Below are 27993 nucleotides of genomic sequence, written 5' to 3'. Positions count from 1 at the left end.
CACGGTGCGCGCTCCTCCTCTCCTAGTGTGGGACCGGAGCGCGGGCGCGCGCACCTGAATGGATTCTCTCTGGGAGTGATTCGCTCCCATCCTCTGCTTTTACTAACAGCAAATAAAAACTACAAACTTGTATCACTTGCTATGAAAACTTGTTTTTAAAGAGCAATTAATGCGTTGTCACGTGTCACGCCAATATAAAATAGTTTCTTTCGAAATGACGTTGGCAGTCGTTGGTCTTTTCCCCCTGTTAATCAGCATCATCGCCGCCACGCCTGGTAAGTGCAAACCAATCCTTGTCTCTCTGCCCTGTAAAGTACTTTCTTGGTTATATTAGTGTGTTTAGCATCCTTTTTTATAGTTTATGAGTTATAGACTATAATGGATGTCACTAAAGAGATGAGTTATTTTATTATCTGAAATCAATTTGTAATCGTTAATTATTTATTATCAGAATGATTTATGTTCATGCCTTGCACATCTTGAATAAGTCGTTGAACAAAGTTTCGTTCAATGTATCAGCAATAAAATCTACAAATTATACGAAATCTTATAGATAGATAGATTTGTGATTCTTTGATTTACTTTAATGTATCTCAAAATGTGTTGCTGATGAGTGCACTTGTCCTCAGTTGAGGTCAGTAAACAATTTGTGGAGGACGCAGTGAGCGGACTTCTGCTGACTGCCATGTCTATGAAAGTGTCTGGTTTCTGTCTGTCCTTGTGTGTCATTACACTTAGTGTACTTAGTCTATGACTCTCAATTTTATAACAGGACTCTTTAATAGTATAACACTATTATTTGATCTACTATGTAACATTAATACCTTATCAATTGAGATAGTATAAACAGTGATTGTTGTAGAAATGATATCAATAATGTAATGTAATAAGTATGTGTGTTAGCAGCTAGAGAGTTTGTATCTCTGGCACAAAGAGAAGATGCTCTGCTCAGGGACTTGTTTCAGGGGTACCAGCGCTGGGTCAGGCCTGTTCTGCATGCAAACCACTCTGTGAAGGTCCGCTTTGGCTTGAAGATATCTCAGCTAGTGGATGTGGTAAGACAAACATACAGATCCAGCTATTTTAAACTTCATTTGGAAGCCTTACTGTGGACGGTACTCCGTTTGTCTCTGTCCTTGGTGCTGAAATACAGCAGATGGAGCTGTCCGTGGTTCTGAACGCTATTGACTTATTAAGTCAATACATCTCTCTACGTTAGGCATATATTAGGGGCATCTGCTTCCTTAGAGTCTATAAATAGAAAATATTGCCTTACTGCTGCTCTCCTCCTCCAACTTTTTTTCACATTCTCCTGGTTTTATTTTGCCTTGCTCTTTCTCTGAAAGGGTTTTTCTGTTCTGAAGGCTGAATTATTAAAAGTGCAGAGATCCAGTGAGCTTTCACATCTTTAACAGTGTGCACACACTCCACACAAATCCATCGGTGTACCATTTCCCTTTGTGATTAAATTATACAAAATAAATTGACAGGAATTCAGCCTGAAGAAAATATATTTGCTAAGTAAATGCTGCAGGTATTAATTTGAGCTAGATTGCTAGCTCAAACAAATGCATAGACACAAACTAACATCCAATGCAGTAGTGAGCCTGAATGAGCAAATAATGTGCTCTTTGGATAAAACCGTCTTCAGTCCATGATACTGACAGTCCTGAGAAATCTGTCAGCTTCAATGTGCATTTTATTAATTGTCGACAAAACAAATTAGTAATAATAAACAAAGTTGCGCCATTAGGGCTAATTGCATCTCTCCATGATAATAACAGTAAAAAAAGATGACGTCAACTTACTGTTGTTACATGTACATCTTGCAATTTGATTTACTTGATAAGGGCTCAGATGTGCCTGTTTGATGTTATTGATTTAAAAACTGCCTGAAGGCACAGGTGCCCAAGTGCCTCGTAATTCAGAGTATAAGATGGCTTTGAAAGTGGTTATGCTGGACGTTTATCAAAAGATATAGCCAAAGATTTTGAGGGCTATGGAAAATAAATAAAGACAGCTATTATTATCTGGGCTCCAGTCACCCCTCTCAGCACCACAACTGTCTCATAATCTCAAGAAAAATAGATAATCATATAATTCTGTTTTTTGATTGATGTCTTGTGGTTCTTTGTGCTCTTTTTATGGTGTATTACAACAGACTTTGGAAATGATTAGAATACAATCACTATTCACTAGAATTTAGACTTGACTTGAGTTATGCAAAATAATCACATATATTGAATCTCACATATATATCTCAGTTGTTTATGGTGTTATCTTTCTTTCTTCTCTGTTTATGAATTTAGGATGAGAAAAACCAACTCATGACCACTAATGTGTGGCTATGGCAGGTAAATAACATTTTTAATAATGTAAAAATGTTTCGCCTGGTAAATTAATATTAATTTGTTGTATTCAAGTCAAAAATATTATTTTTGCCCAGGCTGTAATACAAAGAAATTATGAACACATGCAAAAACAAGACAGAACCAATGAAATATAAACAACGGATTATGTTATAGTCAATGTATGCTTTTTCCTGTGAGCTTTTTGCTTTTCTTTGCATTTTGTTGTTGTTGCACACAATAAAACCTGTAGCTGTAGTTTACCCTTTTTTGCCAAATAATTTTGTCAGATAAATACCTTTTATTGAACATATTGAAACATATAAAATAATTTCCTAAAATTCTGATGGTACACATCCCCAAACATACATTATATATGCTTGTTTCTAGCAACATTATTGAAAATAACAGAAAATGCATATGATGTAAAAGACTAAATTAGCAGTTCTCTGCTAATGATACCGGACATTGACAATAGAAAAGTAATGAAACAAACATGGGAAAATTGGATATGCTTGTCATAATAAACTCTTTGTAGGAATGGCTGGATTATAAACTGCGTTGGAACCCTGATAATTATGGTGGCATCACCTCTATCAGAGTCCCGTCAGAGACCGTCTGGCTCCCAGACATTGTTTTATATGAGAAGTAAGTTTGTGTGGCTATCTAATACAACAGTAACTCATCATTTTGGAATATTAAACATGTCATCCTGTCCACTCACTTTTAGTGCTGATGGACGTTTTGAAGGCTCACTTATGACCAAAGTCATTGTGAGGAACAATGGCATGATCACTTGGACCCCCCCTTCCACCTACAAATCAGCCTGCACCATGGATGTGACGTTCTTCCCGTTTGATCGCCAGAACTGCTCTATGAAGTTTGGCTCTTGGACATATGATGGAAACATGGTTGAACTAGTGCTCCTCAACCAGCAGGTGGACAGAAGGGACTTCTTTGATAACGGCGAATGGGAGATTCTCAGTGCGACTGGGGTCAAAGGAAGCCGGCGAGACGGCCACCTCTTCTACCCGTACATCACATATTCGTTCATCCTGAAACGCCTTCCTCTCTTCTACACACTCTTCCTCATTATTCCATGCCTGGGCTTGTCCTTCCTAACAGTGCTGGTTTTCTACCTTCCGTCCGATGAAGGGGAAAAAGTCTCCCTCTCCACCTCCGTCCTGGTGTCTCTCACCGTCTTCCTCCTCGTCATTGAAGAGATCATCCCTTCTTCCTCTAAGGTTATCCCGCTGATTGGGGAGTACCTGCTTTTTATCATGATCTTTGTCACTCTCTCCATCATCGTGACCGTGTTTGTCATCAACGTACACCACCGCTCTTCAGCTACTTACCACCCGATGTCTCCGTGGGTGCGTACGCTGTTCCTCCAGCGACTGCCACATTTGCTCTGCATGAGGGGGAACACTGACCGCTACCAGTACCCAGAGCTGGAGCCCCACAGCCCTGACCTGAAGCCCAGGAACAAGAAAGGCCCTGAAGGAGAAGGTCAGGCTCTGATTAATATGCTGGAGCAAGCCACCAACTCGGTCCGCTACATCTCAAGTCACATTAAGAAGGATCATTTTATTAGAGAGGTAAGGACTTGAAAATGTCTGAAGATGAATGTAAAGTGAATGACTGCAAATATTAATAGAAATAAAGCTATTTTTAGATATACCTTAAAGTTTAAGTTCAGTTGTTACAAACAAACTTTCAAATAACAAACAAACAAATAAACATTTTATTCAGAAAGGATGCAATAAATTGATCCAAGTGACAGTAAAGACATTTACATTGTTATAAAAGATTTCTATTTTAAATAAATGCTGTTTTCACCTTTCTATTTATCAAAAAAAAAAAAAAAAAAAAAAAAATCCACTGTTTCCACTAAAATGAGACTTCTTTTAAAAGCATAAAAAATTACCCCAAGTTTCTGAACAGTAGTGTATAAATCTAAATATATTTATCTTGTCCAAAACACATTTAAAAATGCATTTTTTTTTTTTTATTGAATCTTGATTCAATAACATTCTGTAATATATTTTGCCATTTGAAAGTTTATATAAAAATGTATAAAACCATTTTCAGTTTGAAATTTTTTTTCTAAAGCTGCACTGAATACTTTATATATTTACCATATATTTTAAATATATTTTGGCCAGACAATTTATTATTTTATAAAGTTAATGATGTTTTGCAGTAATAAGGTTCCTCTGGCATACTGTTGATGCTAAGGATAAAGTCAGGAATAAAAATGTTAACGCTAATCAAGTGTTATGCTGACTATTATTTGATGATGAATATGGCAGTCGTGACAATTATGACGCAATGAATATTACAGTAAGGTCTCATTAGTTGCATTAACTAACACTGAGAAATACATGCGTTAAAGTATTAATAATAATACAACTGTTCAATGTTAGTTCATGTTCACTTCCATTAAATAATATTAACAGATACAATCTTTGATTTGAATAATACAGTAGCAACGGTTGAAATGAACATTATTTTTCATGGTTAGTTCCTGTTAACTATTGGAACCTTATTGTAAAGTGTTAGTGAATATTCTTTGGCTCTTGCAGGTAGTACAGGACTGGAAGTTTGTGGCCCAGGTGCTGGACAGGATTTTCCTCTGGGCATTCCTCACTGTATCTGTTCTTGGCACCATCCTCATCTTTACACCTGCCCTGAAGATGTTCCTGAGCTCACCCCCTCCTCCTTCTCCATGAGACGTCCAGAATTACAGTCAAATCCATCACATTACAAATGAGAATATTATTGTACTTCCAATAATAGTGCAGACAGCGCACATTACAATGTAGAAGTAATTTGTTCTTTCACTGCATTAAATACTCAGATTTATGATTAACATCATAAGATGACCAGCAATGTTAGTCAAATGTAAAATGTGCAGAGTAGCATCACCTGTCCTAAGTGATACAACATGCTGTTTACAACTTTATTTTGTAAGACATCTATTGTTTGTAGATAATTTAGTTATTCATTCTTTTTTATTTACAGACAACATTAAAAAACAGTTAAAAAAAAAAAAAAGAAAGAGAGAGAAAGCTAATCTTTTTTTGACCTGTGCAGGAAAACAATTCCACAGAATCAGAAGACTGTTTTGTCCATCTTTGAGAAGACACACCTCTGTTTGGTCATATGTTCCTCTCTTGATTCTTAATAAACCTTCTTCTCTTGGGCACATATTCCACAAGTTAAGCATTCAAACTGAGGAGCACAAAATAATACAACACGGTTCAGTCAAAAACACTAATATGGAAGCAACTTAACACTCCCTTTTTTAACATGTAACTACACTTGTTTTCTATATTGCTTCTGGTAAATCAAGTATTAGTTTTAATTAAGATATTGTATGAAAAGGGTCACCTTACCTTCCATAACAAGTAGAACAGCAAAGCTAGTAACAGCAGTGCTGTCAGTACGCTGAGCAGAATGACCCACCACGGGACTCGACTGAGCAAAGCAGGCTTCCTTTCACGAAAAACAGTTAGCTTCACCTATATCAGTCATAAAAACACTGAGTGAGCTTTGCCTAATACACTTCTTATGAATCACTACTACTACTACATCAAATAAAAATAGCTTATCTAATATGCTTAAGTATATGCTAATCTACATGACACGTAACCTTAGTATTGGATGGCTGAATCCCAATATTCTCCCGAGTCCCATTAATGGTCAGAGATGCATCCAGTACAATATCCAAGTAGTTCAATGAGTTATACTCCTGTAAAAGAAGCCATCTTGTCAATAATCAACTAGTTATTATACATATGTTACCACAGGTGGACAGTAACAAAGTACATTTACTTGAGTACTGTACTTAAGTACACTTTTTGAGTATCTGTATTTTTCTTGAGTATTATTTTTTTCGGAATTTTTTTACTTTAACTTCACTACATTTGAAAGACAAATATCATACTTTTTACTCCACTACAACTCTGTCAACGTCCTTGAGTATAAAGCAGTAACGTCAGTCAGGGGATGATTTTGGTTGGAAATGAAAGTCGGGTTGACGTCAGATTGACGTCAGCATCCGACGTCGGAGAGACGTTGGATTTTGGTTGGAAATGAAAGTCGGATTGACGTCAGAACCCGACTGATGTTGGCTTCTGACGTCATTTTCATTTTCAACCATAATATAATGTCTTTCCAACATTGGAGATTAATGTCAATCTGGCGTTGGATTCTAACATCAACCTGATTTTCATTTTCAACATTGGGTTTGGTCTTCTAAATGCGAATTTTGTCATTGTTTTGGAGCACTCTAGCTTATACATAACAGTAAGGCTAACATATTCATACTAAAAGCCAAAAAACTTTAAATAGAGCACTATTTGAGGGAACAGCTATTTGGGTGTCCGAAACCATTGTGGATGTTATTGAGTGCACTAATTCAATCTCACATTCAATCCCACTACTGGAACTGTTCTAGAAATAAATTTGATATTGATATGAGGGTAGGAAGGCAGGCATAGATTCAGAGGCATAAGGTAGGCCTACTGTAAGTATTACATACAACAATGCAACAATAATAAAACAATGCACTGACATTTACTTTTTAATGTCAACAACAACAAAAACAAGTACAAGTATAATTAAAATATTTGGGTGAACTAACACTTAAATAAAATAAAATAAAATCTTGTTAATTATTAGCTGGAAATAGCACACATGCATGCTACCACAATTTTCAAATATTGAGGAATTTGCTGCATTAATCAACATAGATTGAGCAAGCAACATTTCTTTTTTAACACATATGCTACTAAACCAAATGAAATGCTGTAACTAAAGTCATTTGAATTGAAAATAAAATTTCTCTTTCAGTTTGAGTTCTTTTTTCTACTACCTGCAATAAACATTCAATATTATTTTAATGAATTGAACTCAATTCATTCTGTAAATTTCACTTTTAAGTCTTACAGTGCAGAAATAAAAAAGAATGTCAGCAAGTGTACCTCAAGAAAAGTATTGTTCCATAAGCGAGCATGAAGGACGATGCCTGCAGTGCTGTCCAGTGCCTCAAGAGGGCACTTTATCTCCACACATTTTAAGTCGTCAGCACACGTCTGGGGCGGCAACATGAAAGGTAGAGATACACTTGCAAAGAACTCGACAAAGGTAAGTACCTTTAAACCTTTGATATATGTTTTAAAGGCACACAATACTAGTAACTAGTGATAGTAGTGAAATGAAAATAAAGCACTGGTCAGTGGAATTGTATAAAATCATGTGTAAAGTGAAATTACCAGAGTTTTATACTTTCTTTGGTTGCCCAAAAAGGGGAAAAAATCAGCAGTGGAGGCAAGAGCCTTCAGGCCTGATTCACGCTCTAGTTCACGCCTTCCTCTGGATGACGCCTAAGAAGTGAGCACATAGAATCAGTGACCTCTACCAGAGTGTCAGAAGTCATATTGTGTCTGAGTCTAAGGATTTATCATTCATCAAATACAGAAAGCTGCAAAGTAGAACCAGTGGGAGTTGATGTTAATAATTGATAGTTATTTAACTTTATATCCCATGAAGGAATTACCTTGATAAATCTGAGTGGGTTTATAGCCTCTGATGGTGTGCAGTGAATAATATTATTTCCTCGATCGCTGATTTGCACAAGGTACATGAGCCATTTTCCCTCCTTGGTTGCTTTTGGCCACTGAATGTTCAGCACTGCAGAACCGAAGGACTTCAGAGGCCGACCAATGTTAATAATCTGACATAGAAAGTAGAAGCACAAGAAGCACAAAATCAACAGGCTTTTAATTGTACTAAACCCAGTAAGTATAATATACATCTAAATACTGTATATTTACAGACATAAATGCAATAGCACTCTCTGTGATAAGCTACTGATTTATTTTTGATTGGAGATATAAATTTGATAATATCTACAATTTAGGCTATTATTATAACCATTCATTTTGTAAACCTAGCAACTAGCAAGTGTAAGGGATTATGCCAGATTAAATTACAGTTAATGCTAATGAATAGTAAAACAGAGAAATTCATCACTGTAACATTAGGGGGACTGAGACACCAACCCTGAACTCATACTGGACCACAGAGCCAATATCATCTTCTGATTTCATTGATTTATCATCTTTCACTTCTCCTCCAAAGTACAACTGGGAAGGTTTAGCAACACTACAAAGACACAATACATAATAAAACAACCATTCATTATTAAAAAAACAGTTGTGCTGCTTTTGTGCTTTTGATAAATAGAAAGTTCAAAGGAACAACATTAATTTGAAATCTTTTGACCAATTTAATGCGTCCTTGCTAAATAAAAATACACATTTCTTAAAAAAAAAGAAAAAAAAGAAAGAAAATCTGTCTGCAAACTTTTAAATGGTATTTTACATCATTTTTTTAAAACAATTAATAAGACTTACCCAGTGACATTCAGATGCAGGTCAAAGATAATTTTCGCTTCTGCAACAACTATTGGAATATCTTGAATGCTAATCCTTTTGACAAAAAAAAAAAAAAAAAAAAGAGAAAAAAATGAAACGTACACACATATTGGGTTTCCATGTTTTAAGGGGACTTTCCATAGAAATAAGGATTTACTAATCAAACTTTGTATTTTATCCCCTAACCCTACACCTATGAATCCTACACCTAAGAAAAATCTATGAATCATAGAAAGCATTTATATAAAAAAAAACAAAAAAAACATCAATTAATATGATTTTGTAATATGAAATTTTGTCCCCATAATGTAGGGTTTACCAGGACACACACACACACACATAAACAAGCTCACACAGACGCACGCACGCACGCACACACACACTAAAACATTTCAACTTTAAAACTTCATTAGCTTGTTTTTCATGCAATAAAACTTTATAGTACCACTTCTATAAATGTTGATTAACAGTTAAACTAGAGGTACCTAGAAGATACCATCATAGCTAAGCAAGACTCTTCTTACGTTTTAAGGGACATTGTCACATTAGCGCCTGTCACTCTCAAGGAAAGCCTTTCCGTGTTTAGTATCAGGTAGAATGAAACCTGAAAGCGTTGAAAAGAACCTAGGTTAGGAGACTGACAGATTTGATTATATTGAAAGCATGCTTGATGGTTTGAGAGAATCTGAATTACTCTTCATACCTCCGAGTCTCTTTTAAAAGGATTTCCAAGTTGGCAGTCAGCCTGTGTTTTGTGTTCATTGGGGTTACACTGCACCTGGGTTTCCTACACAGCGATAAAAACGAAAACAAATGGTATTTGAAAACATCTATGCAAAATCTGAAACAGTGTACACTAAAAAAAATCCCCTTGTTACTCAAAAAATGTGCGTAATCAAGTGAACTTAATTTAACAGATTTATTTCATTGAAATTTTACTTGACAAGCTTTAGCTTTACTCGACAAGTGTTTGTTCAGTCAGTGTTTAGTGAGTGAAATGATAAATATAAGGCAGAATGTGTACATCATAATGAGCAACATTTTAAAATGTAAGAACCATACATTTAGTGCATACAATGTAATTTAGTGCATACAGTTTAATTTAGGAACTACTTTACACAGTTGTATGGAACAACGTGAGACTTTTTTTCAAATCCAAAATTCTATTTTTTCAAGTGTACAAGTCTAGGCCTGAATATGACAGTCCTTCAAAACAGATGCAATGAAGCATTGTACAAATGTGTCCATCTTACAGTAAAAAGCGAAACACAATAAGACTTTTTCAGTGAAATAGGACACTCACACTATTCTTCTTTGGCATGACTGATGATAGGTGCAGAAATTCTGGAAACGTCACAGACAGTTGACTCTGGTGTGCATCATCTCCACCTATGTTGGTTACAGTGACCTCCAGGGCGACGTTCTCATCACCAGGAGAAATGACAGAAACACCATTTTCCCTTCAACACACAAAGATACAGCCAAATTGAGCAATTCCAAGGATGGCTACTTAAGTCTATATTACAAGAAGGCCAAACACACGTCAAATATGTAGCTAATATGCAATTTGCATTACGTAGTGCTTACACAATATGATTATAACTTAATTTGCACGCTATACCCCTGATTTGGTCCTGATTTGTCAGTACATGTTTTGCAGTTATAGCAACAACAAAACTTTAGCTAAATATTGAGATATGCCAAATGCCAAAAATAAATCATGTGGTCTTTGAACTGTAAAAACAGTAGTGTATTGTTCTAAATCTTGCACAAGCCACACAGATAATGATATTACATGGATAGAGGGTCACATTTTTCTTGTTGTTGGTCTTTGGTGCAGAAGCTATACTGGAGCTGCAGGTTACTGTGGCAGATGTTGTCACTTCCACAGTCGGCATTCATAAAGGTGACCTGGGAGATAAGAGGTATGTGGTAAAGAAAGCCATGTTTGAGACAGTAGGATATTACAGCAATAAAGGAAGTGATATGGCAATATACCTCTGCTTTGGTTGTGTTTTCTTGTAGAGCGTTTAGAACTGGCTCTAAGTCAGGGAGGTTTCTGATTGTCTGTTTTGGATTGTCAGATGGCAAAGAAACAGATAAGCTGATGGAAATGCTGGTCAGCTTGTCCTGGATATCTCCCTGAAAACAGTACAATGGTTTTTAATCATAAATTCTCACTTTCAGTTCTTGAAACCAGCAAATCAGAGTGTGAGTAGATAGTACCAGCAGCCTGAGCTTGGTCTGGACACACTCTCGTTTGCCCTGGCCAGGCAGTTCCCGGTCTCCCTGCGCAGCCTCAGAATTCACAAAGACCACTCGTGAAGGAAGACCCCTCTCTCTGCGCACTGTATCAGCCTTCAGCTTGTACTCGATCCCTACAGAAAGGTGACTATCAAATGCAATTTCACATGCCTCAAAAAGTTCCAAGAAATTGCTTTGACAAGAAGCTGTTTGCCAAGATATAATAATTAATCAAACACACCCAGCTGGAATGACTCATACAGATTGCTGTGGGACATTTATTCTTGTTTTGATATTTAATGCAGTATGAAGAACAGGAAATGGACTCACTCAGTTTGGGATTGTATGTAGGTGGCTGGGCAGTGTAAGTGAAACAGGACTGAGCTGTAATAATGCTGAAAATTTAAAAAAAAAAAAAGAAGAAGAAGAAAGAAACAAAAATGTATATAAGTGTGTATGTTTATTTTTATAACTCAAATTATTATTATTTTAAAATACACATGTATATATGAAGAGTTCAGTTGCAAAAGCCTCTAAGTGCCATCTGAAATTTTCTTCTAGAATGAGATTTTTTATCAAGCTTGTATATTTAAGTTCAGTAATTTCACTTAAATGACAATTGATAGGTTATTTTCATTGCCATTTAAGTGAAATTGCTGAACTTAAATATACAAGCTTGATAAAAAATCTCATTCTAGGAGAAAATTTTAGATGGCACTTTGCATCTGAGCTCTTCAAGTATACACTGAACAAAATGATAAACGCAACACTTTTGTTTTTTTCCCCATTTTTCATGAGCTGAACTCAAAGATCTAAGACTTTTTCTATGTAAAATTCTTTCTCAAATATTGTTCACAAATCTGTCTAAATCTGTGTTAGTGAGCACTTCTCCTTTGCCAAGATAATCCATCCACCTCACAGGTGTGGCATATTAGATTATGATTAGACAGCATGATTATTGCACAGGTGTGCCTTAGGCTGGCCACAATAAAAGGCCATTCTAAAATGTGCAGTTTTATTGTACTGCCAAATTCTCTGAAACGCCCATTGGAGACGGCTTATGGTAGAGAAATGAACATTCAATTCATGGGCAACAGCTCTGGTGGACATTCCTGCAGTCAGCATGAATGAATAGGTTTGGGATGCTCTGGATCAGTGTATATGACAGCATGTTCCAGGTCCTGCCAATTATCCAGCAACTTCGCACAGCCATTGAAGAGGAGTGGACCAACATTACACAGGCCACAATCAACAACCCCCCTTTTTTTTTTGGTCTTATGTGGCAGTAAAAAAAAAACTTTTTTTAGTTTTATGTGTCAGTAAAACTGCACATTTTAAAGTAGCCTTTTATTACATAGAAAAAGTCTTAGATCTTTGAGTTCAGCTCATGAAAAATGGGGGCAAAAACAAAAGTGTTGTGTTTATAATTTTGTTCAGTGTATATACAGTATATATATATATATATATATATATATATATGAAGAGTTCAGATGCAAAAGCCTCTAAGTGCCATCTGAAATTTTCTTCTAGAATGATCATTTTTATCAAGCTCGTATATTTAAGTTCAGTAATTTCACTTAAATGGCAATGAAAATGACCTATTAATTGTCATTTAAGTGAAATTACTGAACTTAAATATACAAGCTTGATAAAAATGATCATTCTAGAAGAAAATTTCAGATGGCACTTAGAGGCTTTTGCATCTGAACTCTTCATATATATATATATATATATATATATATATATATATATCTCTTAGTGTTAGATTTTGCTGTTATCTCACCATGGATTCTTCTTGCAGTCATGTGCCTTGAAGTCAATATTATTCGGTGTTAATGTCAACGTCTTTTCTATGTTTACCACTGGTTTAGTCCTTAAAAAAAGAACATATTATTTATTAATAATATTAACGTAATTCATTTAGAATTCTAAAATGTACAGATCCTAAAAAAAAAGATATTTAATGAAAGTATATTTATAGTGTGGGGTGTGTCTGGTTATTCTTTCACTTCATATGATGAATTATATGAATGCAAAAGATCTGATCAGCATTGAATCTATAGATTTATCAGAGTGGGAAGCATCCAACCTGTAAACCAGCACAGTATCTGAAAGTGAACCCACAGCAAGGTCTGGATAACCGTTACCGTCCATATCCATGTTTCCAGCCAAGGAATAGCCAAACAATTTGATATCGTGGTCTCCAGCATCTAAAACCTATAAAAAGAGATTGTTTTAACAGTCACTTTGAAAAAAGTTGCAAATGCAAAATTCCTCACCAGATCTGTATAATGAATCATGCTGGATAATATAATATAATATAATATAATATAATATAATATAATATAATATAATATAATATAATATATTTTGTAAATATAACATATAATATTATGAAATTAAAAAGTGTTAAAAATATATATTTAAATACAATTTAAATCTAAAGCAAAATAACTGATACAAATTTATATATAAATGAATTATATTAATTATAAATATGCAAATCCTTTTACGAACCACTGGTTTTTGATGAAAGCCTTCAGCTGAACCATGATGTATGTACACTCGACCTCTCCCTGTATCCTCATTGGGAGCGCTCACTGCAAAATCTGTTCATCGGAAAAGATCATTTGTCAGATATACTGAAAAACTGAGGCTCAAGACTGAAGTATATATAACCTTTTGTTCAACCTTGGAATCCATCTTGATTTATATCCCCAATGTGCGCCACTGCTAGTCCAAACATGGAGTCCCTTTTCCCGTACAGACACACTGGTTCGATTTGGTTCCAGGGTTGTCTATCGGCCTGGTTGATGTAAATGTACACAGCCCCTCCTACATCTTCATCCATGTTTTTCTCAGAGAACTCAGGTGCACCCACCACGATGTCATCCCACCTGAGGCAATGAGGAAATTGTCATCTCTAATAGACTAAACTTGTAAAACAGTTTGATGTGATTACATAAGACACTTTACAATCACATCCTGTTTGGTCATAATTGTATCTGTTTCTAGTGTAAACTCACCCATCTGCGTTTAAGTCAAGAACAGCGAGGTCATAGCCAAAGGAGGAGGCCAAACCTGGACCTCGAAGGATGTGTTCAGCTTTCAAGTTCCTTTTTTCTGCCTTTTCATCCGGTCTTAGCAACAAAACCTCCCCACTGTGGTATGAGCGCGGAGCCCCCGCCACAACATTCAACTCTCCTTTCTTCATAATGTTCATCCCAGTATCTAAAGCAAAGCCTGAGAAATAACAGAAGGAAAACTGTTGATAAATGGATGATATTAGATTACATAAAATACTTATTTTATCATTAAATGTTTCCCCTGAAGTTCACTAATACTCACTAGTAAGTTCAGAATGAGTCATTTTTGTAGCTTATTTTTAATAAATGCTCTTTGAAACTTCTGGAAGTTACAGTATGATTTAAAGAAAATGTATTCCTCATTTTATAGTTGCTTATGTATTGCTAACTACTGCATCAGATAAGTCAAAATTTACAGTAATATTTTATTTTGAACAGATCTGCATTCTAAACAATTGTGCTATAGATTGGCCTCTGGTACACAATAGTAGGTTGACTATGATCACCTAAAAAGCTGCTGATGTCCACAGGAATAAGCTCGTGTTGTTGCTGGTTATGATCTCCTGTTTCATAGATCTCTAGAGAGAAGTCATCTACAGGCTCCATGTGAACAATGCCTTAAGTGTGAAAAGGAGAAGAAGTCATTATAAATGATAGGTTGCGAGGTAATACTACAGACTTTACTGTTACTGTATGTGTGAAGTTTAACATTATCAATAAAAAATGCTTTGCAGTACCTTTCCAGTCATAGGCTCCTGGAGCTCCATATACAAGATATTTGCTGTCTTTGGAAAATGCTACAGAGAGACCCTGTTGACAGTATCCAAACTTGTACTTATCTGCTTCCCGATTCCTACAAAATGATCTTGTGCTCACTCCATCCGTCACCAATTTAAGGTCCTGTTCCAAGACAAAACATCTGCCCAATAACCGCTGGTTGGTAAAACTCCAATCCTGGTACCTGTGGGCACAAGTCTAAATAAAACAGAGCATATTCATTACACATAGCGTCAATTAAAACAGTAAGATAACATGTTCACAAATATAGAGTTTACGTTTGAGGTGTCAACTTTAAATAAAATACTTTCACAATGAATAAGAACCAGTTAAAATGAAAAGCACAATTTACCACTACTTTGCCTCCTCGGCCCTGACTTCGGACACGAACACCTAGCCATTGGTTTTCTCTATAGTCTACTCCTGTCCTTTCCCTAGGACGAGCTGCCAGTATAGAAAAGTGAGTTGAGAATGCTTTTTTAGGGATACTTAAACTGCTTGTATTATTAATACACATAATAAAAAAGTTTTTGATCATTACAATATAAAAAAATGAGGAATAAAGAAACAAACCATAAATCAAGTAAACCACACCAACCTTCTATATCAACGGCAATGCGTTCACAGTCATCAGGTTGTGTTGTGAATTTACATTTGTACAGACCTCCAGATATATTGGCATTTTGAACGGGCAATGCTCTAGCATGAGGCGCTCCAATCAGCAATCTGAAGATGCAAGTGATGTCAATAGATAGATAGAAGATAGATAGATAGATAGATAGATAACCGTTATGTATTGCGTAGTAGCATATCTAATATTCATTTTAGTAATTAGATATTGTTCAATTATGATACTTTCATTTAGGCCTATGCTTGTAGCCTATACGAATGCATGTGAGAGACGTGCAGGTTGCTACAAAGCGTTGTCAAAGTTTGTGCTGCTGAACATTTAAAACGTTTAAAAAAATAATAACATGCAATTTTTATGTAACACAATGCTGCAAAGTTTAAACAATTATCACGTGTTCGCTTAAAAAAAAAAAAAAAAAAAAAGAAAGATTTCTCACACGCGCTCCTCTGCAGGTTTGAGCTGATGGTGCATGGCCATAGAAAACCCAAACAAAGTGTCTGCTTCTCCACGCTTCTTCATCACGTTCTGTGTGTCCAGGTTAAAAGCCGAAACCTGCGGTGGCCGAAGCATCCACACGGTCAGGAGGAGACTCCACTGACTGAACAACATGATGGTGGTCCTCTCTGGAGCTGGAAATGGGCTAAGAGATCTACTCCAGAAGAAAAACGATCACCGTAGGGTGAGGCGATGTGACGAATAGCCTTGGCTGATTTATGTTCTCAGGGTGTGGATAAGACCAACTGTACAGTAAAGAAAGTTAATGTTTACCTGCAAAGGAAACGTGAACACATGCCCTTTAATCCTCGATGATTTCCTGGGAGTTTAATCAAGTTCAAGATAAGAATCAACATGTTATGACGGTGCAATTTGCAATGAGAAAGAAACTTTAGTACACGAGCAAGCCACAAAGACATTTAAAAACAAACAAAACATAGGCCTATATAAATATATAGGCCTGTTTTATAAGGTATAAAACATGGCCTTTATATATAAGGTATAGGCTACCTTTATAAACCTCAAATATTCAGTTAAATACCTCGAGGCCAAATCACATTTTGTTGTTTTTTGTTTGTCTTAATGGAAATTAAAATCCGTTTTGTCCGGACAAATAAAACACATTTCACCAAAAGATGGCGCTAGAGATTTCTAGACTAGAATGTCGACCGTAGCCATTGACTTCCACAATAGGAAAAACATACTATGGAAGTCAATGGCTACAGTCAACTGTCTGGTTACCAACATTCTTTAAAATATCTTCTTTTGTGTTCAACAAAAGAAAGAAACTCATACAGATTTGGAACAACTTGAGGGTGAGTAAATGATGACCAAATACAATTTTTTGGGTGAACTATCTCTTTAACTGCCACGATGACTGCACAATGAAACAATTGTATTCATTTATTTCATTTAAAATAACACGAAAAGGTGACAACTTGCCTCAACTCTACAGCTAGGAAAGATCCCCTTAAAATTATCAAACTGAATGGGTTAAATGGGTTCATAATTCACAAAATGCTAGAAAAAAAGTTACAGAAAAGAAGTTAAATAATGTGACAAATTCCATGTGTGACAACTAGTCCTGGTATGATGGTGCGGTTGTTTGGCCTTTGTTTTGCATTACATTATTGAGTAGCAGTACTTGTCTCTGCACATAGTGGCCATGGTTTGGAAACTTAAGCATCATTGTGGTTTTAGCACTGAAAGGTATAAGGTCTCACGAGCTGCCTTCCGGATGATCAACAACATGCAAATGACAAATAATAATGGTAAAAATTTATTTTCTCTTATTTTCAACACATTCTGTTTACTATAAGTTGCACCTACAGTACATGTCAACTAACTCTCATTAGAGTATTAGTAGACTGTCTGTTTAATATCTGCTATTTTATTTATTTTATTTTATTTTGATGGTCCCCCAACATTCTACTACTGACTATAAGTAGGAACTTTTTAAGTACATGTCAACTAACCCTAAACCTACTCTAGTCAACTAATACCCTAATTTAAAATTAATTCGTATAAAAAGTGTTTCTAAGAGATTACTTTTTAAAGTAGCCTATTCTCTTAAATGACAGCATGCATCTGAGCACTACTAACTTTAACTGTGACAAAAATAGCTGTACATCCTGTGGAAACTTTAAATGTTGTTGCGGCGGCAAGTGAGTTGTTTACTGAGAAACCCACTGAGGATGGTGTAAGTCAGTAGAGATGAGTGGTCATGGGAAACTTAAGTGTGGGTAAGGGTGACAGGAGGACAAGAGCGGTACAATGAAACCGCTTAAAATAACAGGTCTCATGATCTGCACCACCTCACACACATTTACACGTATAAGCACAGATGCACTCCTGCACAGATAGAAGCCCATGCACATAAAAACAATCATTCACACATGCAAGGCCACTTCAACAGCGCTCCCCAAACACAAGTTGATATTTAAAAACATGCATGCATTCCAGAAATTTACATTTGATGGTCCCAAGAGACACAAAATCTTGTTTTGCTCCTCTCTTATTTGTGTGTTTTGGGGTCAGAACTAGTGGCATTCATATAACAGGATGGACTTTTTACCAACACTGTTTGTGTTATGTTTATATAATATATTTATACATTGATGTTTTTATTTCTCTCTTGAAAATGACAAATACAAACGGCCTGTCTGAGAAACTGAGGTCCGGCTAACACACTTAACAAATAGCAGACTTTGAAACACTAGAAACCAAGATTGGTGTTTCAGCCCATGCACAGTGGTGGAGGCGGAGCCTAAGTCAAGACTGAAGTTGAACCCTCCCTCACATAATCACAAATTCTCATAGGAGGTGTATTGTGTATACACTACATAAAAAATATTTGTCAAAAAAATTGAAAAAGATGAAAGCTTGAAGCTCTAAGCTTTATTTATTTCAGGTTACAAGGCAAGGAAACTTAATTCAAGGAAAAGGAATTCTTAATTTCTAATTTTGTGGAAGAAAATTTTCCAAACAAGTAAATAAATCAAATCTTTACTGTAAACAGCATGTAACATGTAACATACTTAAATATAATGGTAACACTTTACAATAAGGTTCATTGGTTATGAACTAAGAATGAACAATACTTCTTCAGCATTCATTAATCTTAGTTAATATTAATTTAAACATTTGTTACCATTAGTTAATGCACTGTGAACTAACATGAACAAACAACGAACAGCTGTATTTTTATTAACTAACACTGACAAAGATTAATAAATACTGTAATAAATGTATTGCTCATTGTTAGTTCATGTTAGTTCATACATTAACTTATGTTAACTAATGAACCTTATTGTAAAGTGTTACCAATATTATTTCTGATTATGAAATTGGAACTCGCTATAAAAATGTTACCAAAACTTTTTATATTTATTTTTTTATCCAGACCTATAATGATAATAATAATATTATTAATAATAATATCTTACACGTGCAAAAAGAAAGAGAATAATAAAAAGTTAACCTGTGGTCGCTAGGGAATATTTGACTATTAACTGTCAAAAGCTGGAAAAAACAGTTTGCAACGCTGTCCTGTTCCAGAATACTAAATTAAAGTTTTTGTGGTAAGTGTTCTGTTTTTATAATCCATTTACAATTTTGATGTGCGACTAAATCACTCACTTTTAAGTAGCCATATTAGATTGACTGATCCCCTTTCCTTCTGATGGTCATCAACTTGACCTATAAGCTCACATGAAAACTTAGCAAACTAATGTAACCAGTGCTCACTGCAGAGGTTTAGTCCAGTTTATTCCAGTTTTCAGCTACAACGGAACACACCATAACCACACAATCATCAGAGCAGCAATCACACATTTGTGCACAACAACACCTTCATAGCATTGCTTTTACAGGTCAGAAGAAAAAATCCATTCACTGCTGCATCAGCTGCTGAGTCTGAGTGCGAAGAGTATATGAAGTATTTGTGCATCTTATCAACAAACATGCATGAAATTGATTTGTAGTTGGTTAGCCCTCTTATTCTTTCAAGTGTATTGTTTCAATTAGATTTATATTTAGTGTACTTCAAGATAGTCTTTTAAATGTATTTTTGGATTAAACAACAATGACATTTATTTCTTAGTCCTCCTTAACAGTTGTAATAGGACTTGTAAAGGCATATACTTTATTATCAATGCTTTATATATATATATATTTTTTTTTTTTTTCTTCTAATGAGACTTAAAATATTGTTGAGGAAAAATGAATAGACAGGACCAATGTAAGTGATGAATAAAATTACTCTTCATGTTCAACACTATGTATTTATTCAACTCATCATTTTACATCTTATACAGCACAACAGAACAGATAATAGCTGAACATTTAAAGAATTAGATATGTAAACACATAGACTGCTGAGCTGTTTCACTCTTTCTCCCAGATTTCATTTTGTTCCGACTGAATCGCAAGGCTGCATATGTCAAATTCTCATCATCAGTGTCCTGAAGAGAAAGTTACCAAATGAATAAAACTGACTTATTGCATGCTAATTCACCACATTTATAAGATTAAAGCAAACCATTAACAGTGACAAATAACAATAAAAAAAAAAAAAAAAACACTATTAAAGGCCTATATTAATTTCCAGAAGCAACATGATAGTAGAAAACTAACTGTAATTAAATACAATTTTGTTGTTGGTGCTGAACAAAACCCTGCCTAGTTTAGCACTTAATGTGGTCTGTGAAGGGACCTGTCTAGAAGTGTCTGTTCTGCTACAAACTAAACTAAATTAAACTAAATTAAACTAAACTGCTGCATTACTAAAATTATAGATTCCACTTTATTACAGATAGCAAATCATCCTCTTACCTGAGCATTTGACTGCCCTCTAACTTGGTTGTCTTGTCCAGAGCCTCGCACTGTATGAAAAAGATGCAGAAACAACAATATGCATTTTCAAAGACAAATGCAAAAATAAAGAACAAAAACTACTTCCAGGCTTACCTATCGTAAATATGAAAGCCACGAGAGCAAAAACTAGAACTCCACAAAATCCTAAAGCACATGCCAACCCAAGCACTGCTGGATAGACCTTTTCTTCTGAAATGTCTTCTGAAATATGCACACTAAATGTTTATTATGAATACATAAGATATTGGTATAATAAATACATTTCTGTAATATAAAATCTGTTTACCACTCTTGACTTGATTTGTACTGTTTTCATAGCATTTTTGTTGACTCTGCATGTTGTCATTTAGATGATCAGACGTTGAAATATTTGATGCAAAATTTTGTTGACCTACAATCAAACACCCAAAGGGTTAAACAATTTTCTTTAACTCATTGTTTTAGAAATGCATAAATATTTCTTATTTTACAGATGTACATGATAGACTAAATTCAAATGAAATCATTATAATGCATGCATTGCTTTCACTGTAAAAACATTCTAACCTCCCTAACTCAAAATTTTCTAGTGACTGGTAACATTTAAATTTTTCAATTGGCCCAAGTGAAAATCTGTAAATTTAATTTGATAATTTACAGAATTTCACTTGGGCCAATTGAAAAATTTAGATGTGACCAGTCACTAGAAAATTTTAAGTTAGGGAGGTTAGACATTTTTTACAGTGTTTCAATTAAGTCATTGTGATAATTTTATTTGTTAATAAGTTTGTTTTACCTTTAATTATCAGATGTGTTCCACTTCCAAACTCAATATATGATGTTCTTAATCCACAATAGTACACTGCTTCATCTGACTGAGTGATGCCTGAAATTGTCAGATTACAGTTGTTGCTCAATCTCTTGCCCCAGAATCGATCATTTTTGAATTCTTTGTAAAATATGGGTTCCGACAATTTCAAAAATGCTGATATGACTTGAGGTTGTTGTCCAGCAATTTGCTTATACCAAATTATGTTATCTCCACGTGCATAACACTGCAGAATCACAGTGTTGCCAAGTGCCACAGTTATGACTTTATTTGGCTGATGAATATGATGATGTGCAGTGCCTGAAAAAACTGATAATGCCCACAGGTTAAGACATGAAATGTCCACTACTGGATATGCAGTATAAATAAATTATCAATCAACCATATGTTTGCACTATCTATGCAAATCAATCACCAAAATGTATTTAAAAATAAACATTTTAAAGCAATCATTTAAAATAAACATTTCATAAGAGAGGTTTAAATAAGTAAAAAAAAAATTAAACATGACTTACGCAATATACAAACAGTAACAAATGCCCAATGAATCATTGTAAAATTACTATAAAAAAATTTCTGCTGTCTATTTACTTTTTCAAACAGGGAATAGTTTTCTTGCAAAGAAGAAGTTCCTTATATACTTCCTGTACTAACCACACTGGTAACCATTGGTTGAGATACTTAAAAAAAAAAAGGTCTGTCCTCCTCACCTCATCAGTTATCTTTTGATATATAAAACAAAGATCTGTTTACCCACAACGTTGTGACAGTAGACAATAAAATAAATAAATAAATGCATTCATTTTTTTTCTTCATAGGTTACTTTAAAATGATCATCATCATCTTCTTCCTCTTATACAGGGCCAGGTCGCGGGGGCAGCAGTCTAAGCAGAGACGCCTAGACTTCCCTCTCCCTTCCCTCACATAATCCTCCAGCGTGTCCTAGGTCTTCCCCGGGGTCTCCTCCCGGTGGGACGCGCCCGGAACACCTCCCCGGGAAGGCGTCCAGGAGGCATCCGGAACAGATGCCCGAGCCACCTCAGCTGGCCCCTCTTGATGTGGAGGAGCAGCGGCTCTACTCTGAGCTCCTCCCGAGTGACCGAGCTCCTCACCCTATCTCTAAGGGAGCGCCCAGCCACCCTGCGGAGAAAGCTCATTTCGGCCGCCTGTATCCGGGATCTTGTCCTTTCGGTCGTGACCCACAGCTCATGACCATAGGTGAGAGTAGGAACGTACACTGTTAGACATTTTATTGTATTTTTTCGGTAACTTACTGGCAGCACTATTGCCAGTAAGTTACTGTAAGTTCCCCTTTATGGTAGCTTACCTGTATATGTGTTTTACGATATGATGCCCTTACCGCAATTAAATTTTACAGTATGATGCCCTTACCGCAATTTAATTTTACAGTTAGATGCCCATACCGCAATTTCATTTTACACTATTTAATTATTTATATTTTACATGAATGCTATCGAATTTAATAAATTCCAAAAAAGTGACTTGAGTCCATGTACATCAGCATATTCTTTATTCACTGTCACAATCAATTACATCCATTTTATTTATTTATTGTGATGCAACTTTAGGAAAGGCAGTTTTTATATAGCACGTCATACACTTTGACAATCAAAAGTGCTTTACACAGTAAGGAATTAAAATAATCACAAAATAAAAGCAAGGAAAATTAAAGTGCCCCTATTATGGATTTTTGAAAATGATCTTTCATGTACTGTGTAACAGCTCTAAGGCCTCGTTTACAAGTGAAATGTAACCCAATTCCGATTTTTTGCTCATATGTGACACAGATTGGATGTGTTCTATGAACGTGTAAACAGGAAAAAAACGCATGCATTCGGATATTTCGAGATCGGTTTCAGGCCTCATTTATATGTGGAAATAAATCAGATATAAATCAGATATGTGCCAATGCGACTGTCATGGGCCTCGTTTACACTGCAGGTCTTGATGCCCATTTCTGATTTGTTGCCTATATCCGATTTTTTTGACCATCCGTTTACACGTTCTTTCAATTGTGACCCATATCCGATTCATGTGTTTACACTTGCCATAGTATCTGAAACATCGTGTATGCTTAAAGGGTTAAATTATCATGCACAGATGGACGAACGCAAAATATGATTGATGCTAGCTCTGCGATATATGCAAAGTTCGCCAAACATCACCATGATTATGAGGCGGAGGAGGACGAAACGGGCCATCATTTCAGCCTGTGCATTTGCTTCAGTTATTGTGTGCGAGAGAGATCAGGACTGGTGGGAGCATATTGTGGCGAGCTTTAACAAGAAGCAGTGGGTCTGAAATTTTAGGATGAGCAAGTCAACCTTTGATATGTTGTGTCAACGTTTGTCCACATTCTTCTCCTACGACGACACAACGTTTCGTCGGACAATCCGTCCCTTTGCAGAAGCGTTTCTCTCGTCATTAAACCGCGGCGGAGACGTTGCCTAATGCCTCAGAAAATCTGAGGCATGAAGATGAAATGCACCAAGCATGAAAAAGCATCCCAGTTGGTCTTGACTGGTGGCTGCCACTGATGGCTGATCTGAAAAACAAAACAAAACAAAAAAACTGAGAAAATGTGTGAGAAATGGTCATGAGTTTATTTAATCTAAATTTGTTCATGGATAGACGAGGTAACAACTTGTGCAACAGCAGTTATTACCAGTCGAGTTAGTTTAAATAGTATAGCTTTATTGCACATCCCTTGTTAGGGAACTCTATTAATTGCCTGAATGTACGTTAAAGGTACACTGAGTAACTTTATGGCCCTTCAAAGTTAAATCTGAAATAGAAAGCTTTTGTAACATTACAAATGTTTTTACTGTCACTTTAGGTAAATGTAATGCATCCTTGCTGAATTAAAGTATTTAACAACCAAAAAATAATAATACTGACTGAACAGTAGTGCTTTCTATTTCAGATAAATGCTGTTGTTTTGAACTTTCTATTCAAAGAAATCCTGAAAAAAAGTGTACAACTGAAAATAATCAGAAATGTTTCTTGATTCTCACAAGTGCTCCTAAAAAGAAATGTAAGTGTAGCGCCCTGCAAGTTATGCATTACAATATGTTAATCACATAATGCATCTGATAGTTAGTCAAAACATACTTACAAAGCCAAAGATGCTCAGTGCTGAGGCTCTTAAAAGAGCCTTTGGGATGTAGTTAGCTCCTGTTGACAGGGAAAAGAGAGAAATTGAAGAAACATTATTTTTCATCAATGATTATTGGCTAATGACTAGCCTATATGTTATGAACATGATAATTCACAGATATAGGATGACTGCTAGATTGATCAATTACACAATCAGATGACAGTTTTACCAATAATTGGCATAGAATTAAAAAAATATTTTGCAATGAATATTTTTCAATTAGTCTGCCTTTACATTGCTTTAAATGCATTACTATTTTAACATGTCATATTTCGGTCCTGTGCAGAGTGAATCCAGCATTTATGTATGTCGCTGTCACATCTCTTACATCTTGTCTAAGTTACACTTTGTTAATGAGAGTTTTTGCGAGCCTGCATAATTCAGCACTGAATAAAAACTTCTGCCTTCTCCAGAGCGCGAAAACAAATAAGCACAAATATGCACTGGAGCGTTTGGCAAATCTGTTTCGCCATAACAGTATCGATCGAGGCTGCTCTTGCTTGCGTTTGAGGGTGCATAGCACCTCCACAGAACCGGGCCTGGGGCAGAGAGAGCGCGAGAGAGTGCCTTTGAGAAAACGCGCTAGGCCTAACTTACTTCAAAACGCCACACATTTAACTGACGAGTACTGGTCGTAAAAAAGACGGAAATCGTACTTGGTTACTTACGTAACCTCGGTTCCCTTACAGATAAGGGAACGAGTACTGTGTTGTAAACGCTGTGGTAAACTCCTTTTCTCGAGAATATTGAAGCCTTTATTTTAAAACGCATTGCAGCTGCACAGCGAGAACATCATAGCTCGCGCGAGTGAGCTGATTGGCTGTGCTGCGGCAGCTGCACAAACCTATGGCGAATGAGCAGAAGCGCGTGATCCAATAGGAGCGCTTGGGGTCCTGCCAGACTTGGGGTCCTGCCAGACTCTTATCTCTAAGGGAACCGAGGTTACGTAAGTAACCAAGTACGTGAACGAGAACGTTCTCTCGTACTGCGTTGTAAACGCTGTGGGAACCCATTTTAAAACGCTGTGCTATTCGCTTGTGACTACTCTGAGAATCCAGGGAGCCACGGGACTATAACAGAGTAGTCTGAATATCACAGAGCGTCAGGTCTAAAATGACATGCAAGTATAAAGTGAAGCACAAAGCCACTCAGAAATCAGAATAGGGCTGGGTCGACAGAGCCAGGGACCTAGAATATTATTCCCACATATAAATGAAGTCACAACAGTGTGTCTGAGTTCCACACCGGCCTGGGTCCATAGAGCCACGGCCTAGATGGAGAGAACTCGTGCCTGCAGAGCAGGAACCTCTAGGTTATAAAACCTTGCAAATGTAGACGGAACGGACCAGCCGGCCGCCACACAAATATCTTCGATAGGAACTCCACTGGACCATGCCCAAGAGGAGGCCATGCCTCTTGTGGAGTGAGCTCTTACACCTATGGGACACGGGAGGCTCAGTGAGGTGTATGCCAGAGCAATAGCATCGACTATCCATCTAGATAGCGTAAGTTTCATGACCGGCAGCCCTTTGGTGCGGCCCCCGAAACAGACAAAGAGCTGTTCGGACTGTCTGAAAGAGGCCGAACGCTCCAAATATATTCTCAGAGCTCTGACGGAGCAGAGCGTGTGAGCATCACTGTCTTCTCCCGAAACTGGGAGGGCGGATAGCGAAATAACCTGGGCTCTGAACGGTGTTGAGAGCACCTTTGGTACATATCCGTGTCTTGGTTTAAGGATGACTTTAGAGTCGTTAGGCCCAAACTCAAGACAGGAGGCGCTTGTGCAGAGCGCTTGTAAGTCCCCCACTCTTTTGACTGACGCCAGTGCCAACAGCAGGGCGGTTTTAAGAGAGAGAGGTCTTAAATCAACCGACTGAAGTGGCTCGAAGGGAGGCCCCTTAAGAGGGGACCAAATAGGACCAAATAGAGGTCCCAAGCCGGCACTGAAGGTGGCCGAGGCGGGTTAAGCCTTCTGGCTCCTTTAAGGAAGCGAACTATGAGGTCGTTTTTTCCTAAGGACGAGCCGGCCACCAGCACATGGAAGGCTGCGACAGCTGCCACGTATACTTTGAGCGTGGAGGGGGAACGTCCCGCGTCCAGTAGCTCTTGGAGAAAGGAAAGTACCGTTGGTACTACGCAAGTGTGTGGGTCGAGGTTCCGAGCTAAACACCAGCTGGAGAACACTGACCATTTAAGGTGGTAGAGACGTCTAGTAGACGGAGCTCTAGCCTCCATAATGGTATTCAGGACACCTTGTGTGAGGTCCTGGGGTACCCGTTGAGCGGCCATGCATGGAGGGCCCACAAATCGGGACTGGGGTGCCAGATAGTCCTGTTTGCCTGCGCAAGGAGGTCGCTCCTCAGCGGGATTGGCCACGGAGCTGTCACAGACAGTTGCATTAGCTCTGGGAACCAAATCTGGGTTCGCCAGAGGGGGGCTACCAGTAGGACTGCGCAGAGACCTGGGGGAGCATCGAGACCGGGGGGAACGCATAAAGGGGGAGGCTGAGCCACTCGTGGGCCAGCACGTCCCTGTTCTTTGAGAAGAAGATTGGGCAGTGACAGTTGTCTTCTGAGGCGAAGAGGTCCACCTCTGCCTTCCCGAAGACCTCCCATAGCAGGAGAACCGTCTGGGGGTGGAGTGACCATTCTTCTGGGGGAACATTGCCCCGAGAAAGCATGTCTGCTCCTGTGTTCATCGTGCCCGGCACGTGAGCTGCCCTGAGTGAGCGCAGGTTGGTTTGAGCCCATAGCAGTAGCTGTGTGGCTATGGCGAACAGGTTGCGGGACCTGAGGCCGCCCTGGTGATTTATATAGGAGACCACTGACATGTTGTCCCGCCAGATACAGGAGGAAGGTTTTTAGGGCTAGAAAAACCGCTCTCATCTCGAGGCAGTTGATGTGTAGGCGTTTCTCGGAGCTCAACCAGAGGCCAGAGGCAGGCCTGCCCTCGTACAGGGCTCCCCAAACGAGGTTGGAAGCGTCTGTCGAAATGACCCTCCTCTCTGAGACCAAACCCATGCTCACACCCTGCTGGTACCAGCTGGTGTTTTTCCAGGGGTCCAGAGCTCTGATACAGCGCTGGTCCACCCTGATCTTCAAGAGGCCCGAGCGCCATGCATGGGGTGGTACTTGAGGTGCTAGCCACAGCTGAAGAGGACGGATTCACAGTAGGCCTAGTTGGAGTACTGATGATGCTGACGCCATAAGGCCCAAAATCATCTGAAACGTTCGGAGGGGTACATAGGAGCCCTCTTTGAACAATGCGGCAAGCCGCTGAATTGACAGAGCCCGGACCGTGGTGGGCCATGCTCTCATAAGTACGGAGTCGAGAATAAGTGGGAGACAGTATACTCTTGGAAAAGTTTACCCTGAGCCTGAGACATTCCAGATGGCTGAGGAGCCAGGTTTTGTGAGTATGGGCCTCTGACTGAGTCAGTATGAGCCAGTTGTCAAGGTAGTTCAGAATGCGCATTCCCCACTGTCTCAGGGGGGAGAGAGCTGCATCCATGCACTTTGTGAATGTACGAGGTGCCAGTGCCAGTCCAAATGGTAGGACTGTGTACTGATATATCTGTCCCTCGAAGGTGAATCTCAAGAATGGCCTGTG

At 37.5% G+C, this 27993-nt stretch overlaps 2 protein-coding genes across 3 annotated transcripts; one reads left to right on the top strand and one right to left on the bottom strand.

Moving 5' to 3' along the window:
- Positions 1–24: 24 nt before the first annotated feature.
- Positions 25–5673, top strand: chrnb3b (cholinergic receptor nicotinic beta 3 subunit b). Of its 2 annotated transcripts, none has more exons than XM_084430856.1 (6): positions 25–275; positions 907–1055; positions 2310–2354; positions 2887–2996; positions 3079–3946; positions 4934–5673. In XM_084430856.1, the coding sequence occupies exons 1-6, from the start codon at positions 170–172 to the stop codon at positions 5078–5080; spliced, it is 1425 nt and encodes a 474-aa protein (XP_084286982.1). In that variant the 5' UTR covers positions 25–169; the 3' UTR covers positions 5081–5673. The 2 variants fall into 2 exon arrangements, with proteins under 2 accessions (XP_084286982.1, XP_084286981.1); XM_084430855.1 differs by having other exon boundaries at positions 51–275; positions 904–1055.
- Positions 5525–27693, bottom strand: itga6l (integrin, alpha 6, like; the record flags this gene model as incomplete). The annotated part of the gene is made up of 29 exons (XM_084431023.1): positions 5525–5582; positions 5747–5872; positions 6004–6102; positions 7337–7447; positions 7628–7738; positions 7912–8088; positions 8417–8519; positions 8771–8845; positions 9316–9395; positions 9495–9578; positions 10095–10251; positions 10587–10702; positions 10790–10933; positions 11018–11169; positions 11366–11430; positions 12819–12908; positions 13125–13252; positions 13553–13644; positions 13727–13932; positions 14062–14278; positions 14628–14738; positions 14859–15096; positions 15251–15342; positions 15497–15624; positions 15966–16178; positions 20357–20406; positions 26329–26845; positions 26898–27184; positions 27340–27693. The coding sequence occupies 29 exons, from the start codon at positions 27691–27693 to the stop codon at positions 5532–5534; spliced, it is 4374 nt and encodes a 1457-aa protein (XP_084287149.1). The 3' UTR covers positions 5525–5531.
- Between the last annotated feature and the right edge of the window lie 300 nt (positions 27694–27993).

The sequence above is a fragment of the Rutilus rutilus genome (assembly GCF_951802725.1).
Source record: "Rutilus rutilus genome assembly, chromosome: 14".
Classification (NCBI taxonomy): domain Eukaryota; kingdom Metazoa; phylum Chordata; class Actinopteri; order Cypriniformes; family Leuciscidae; genus Rutilus; species Rutilus rutilus.
This window is presented reverse-complemented; position numbering and strand designations above follow the sequence as displayed.

Coding starts and splice junctions, on each gene's coding strand:
- chrnb3b (XM_084430855.1), top strand. CDS start 170: ATGCGTTGTCACGTGTCACGCCAATATAAAATAGTTTCTTTCGAAATG. Junction 2,997..3,078: donor GACATTGTTTTATATGAGAA/GTAAGTTTGTGT, acceptor ACTCACTTTTAG/TGCTGATGGACGTTTTGAAG. Junction 3,947..4,933: donor AGGATCATTTTATTAGAGAG/GTAAGGACTTGA, acceptor TGGCTCTTGCAG/GTAGTACAGGACTGGAAGTT.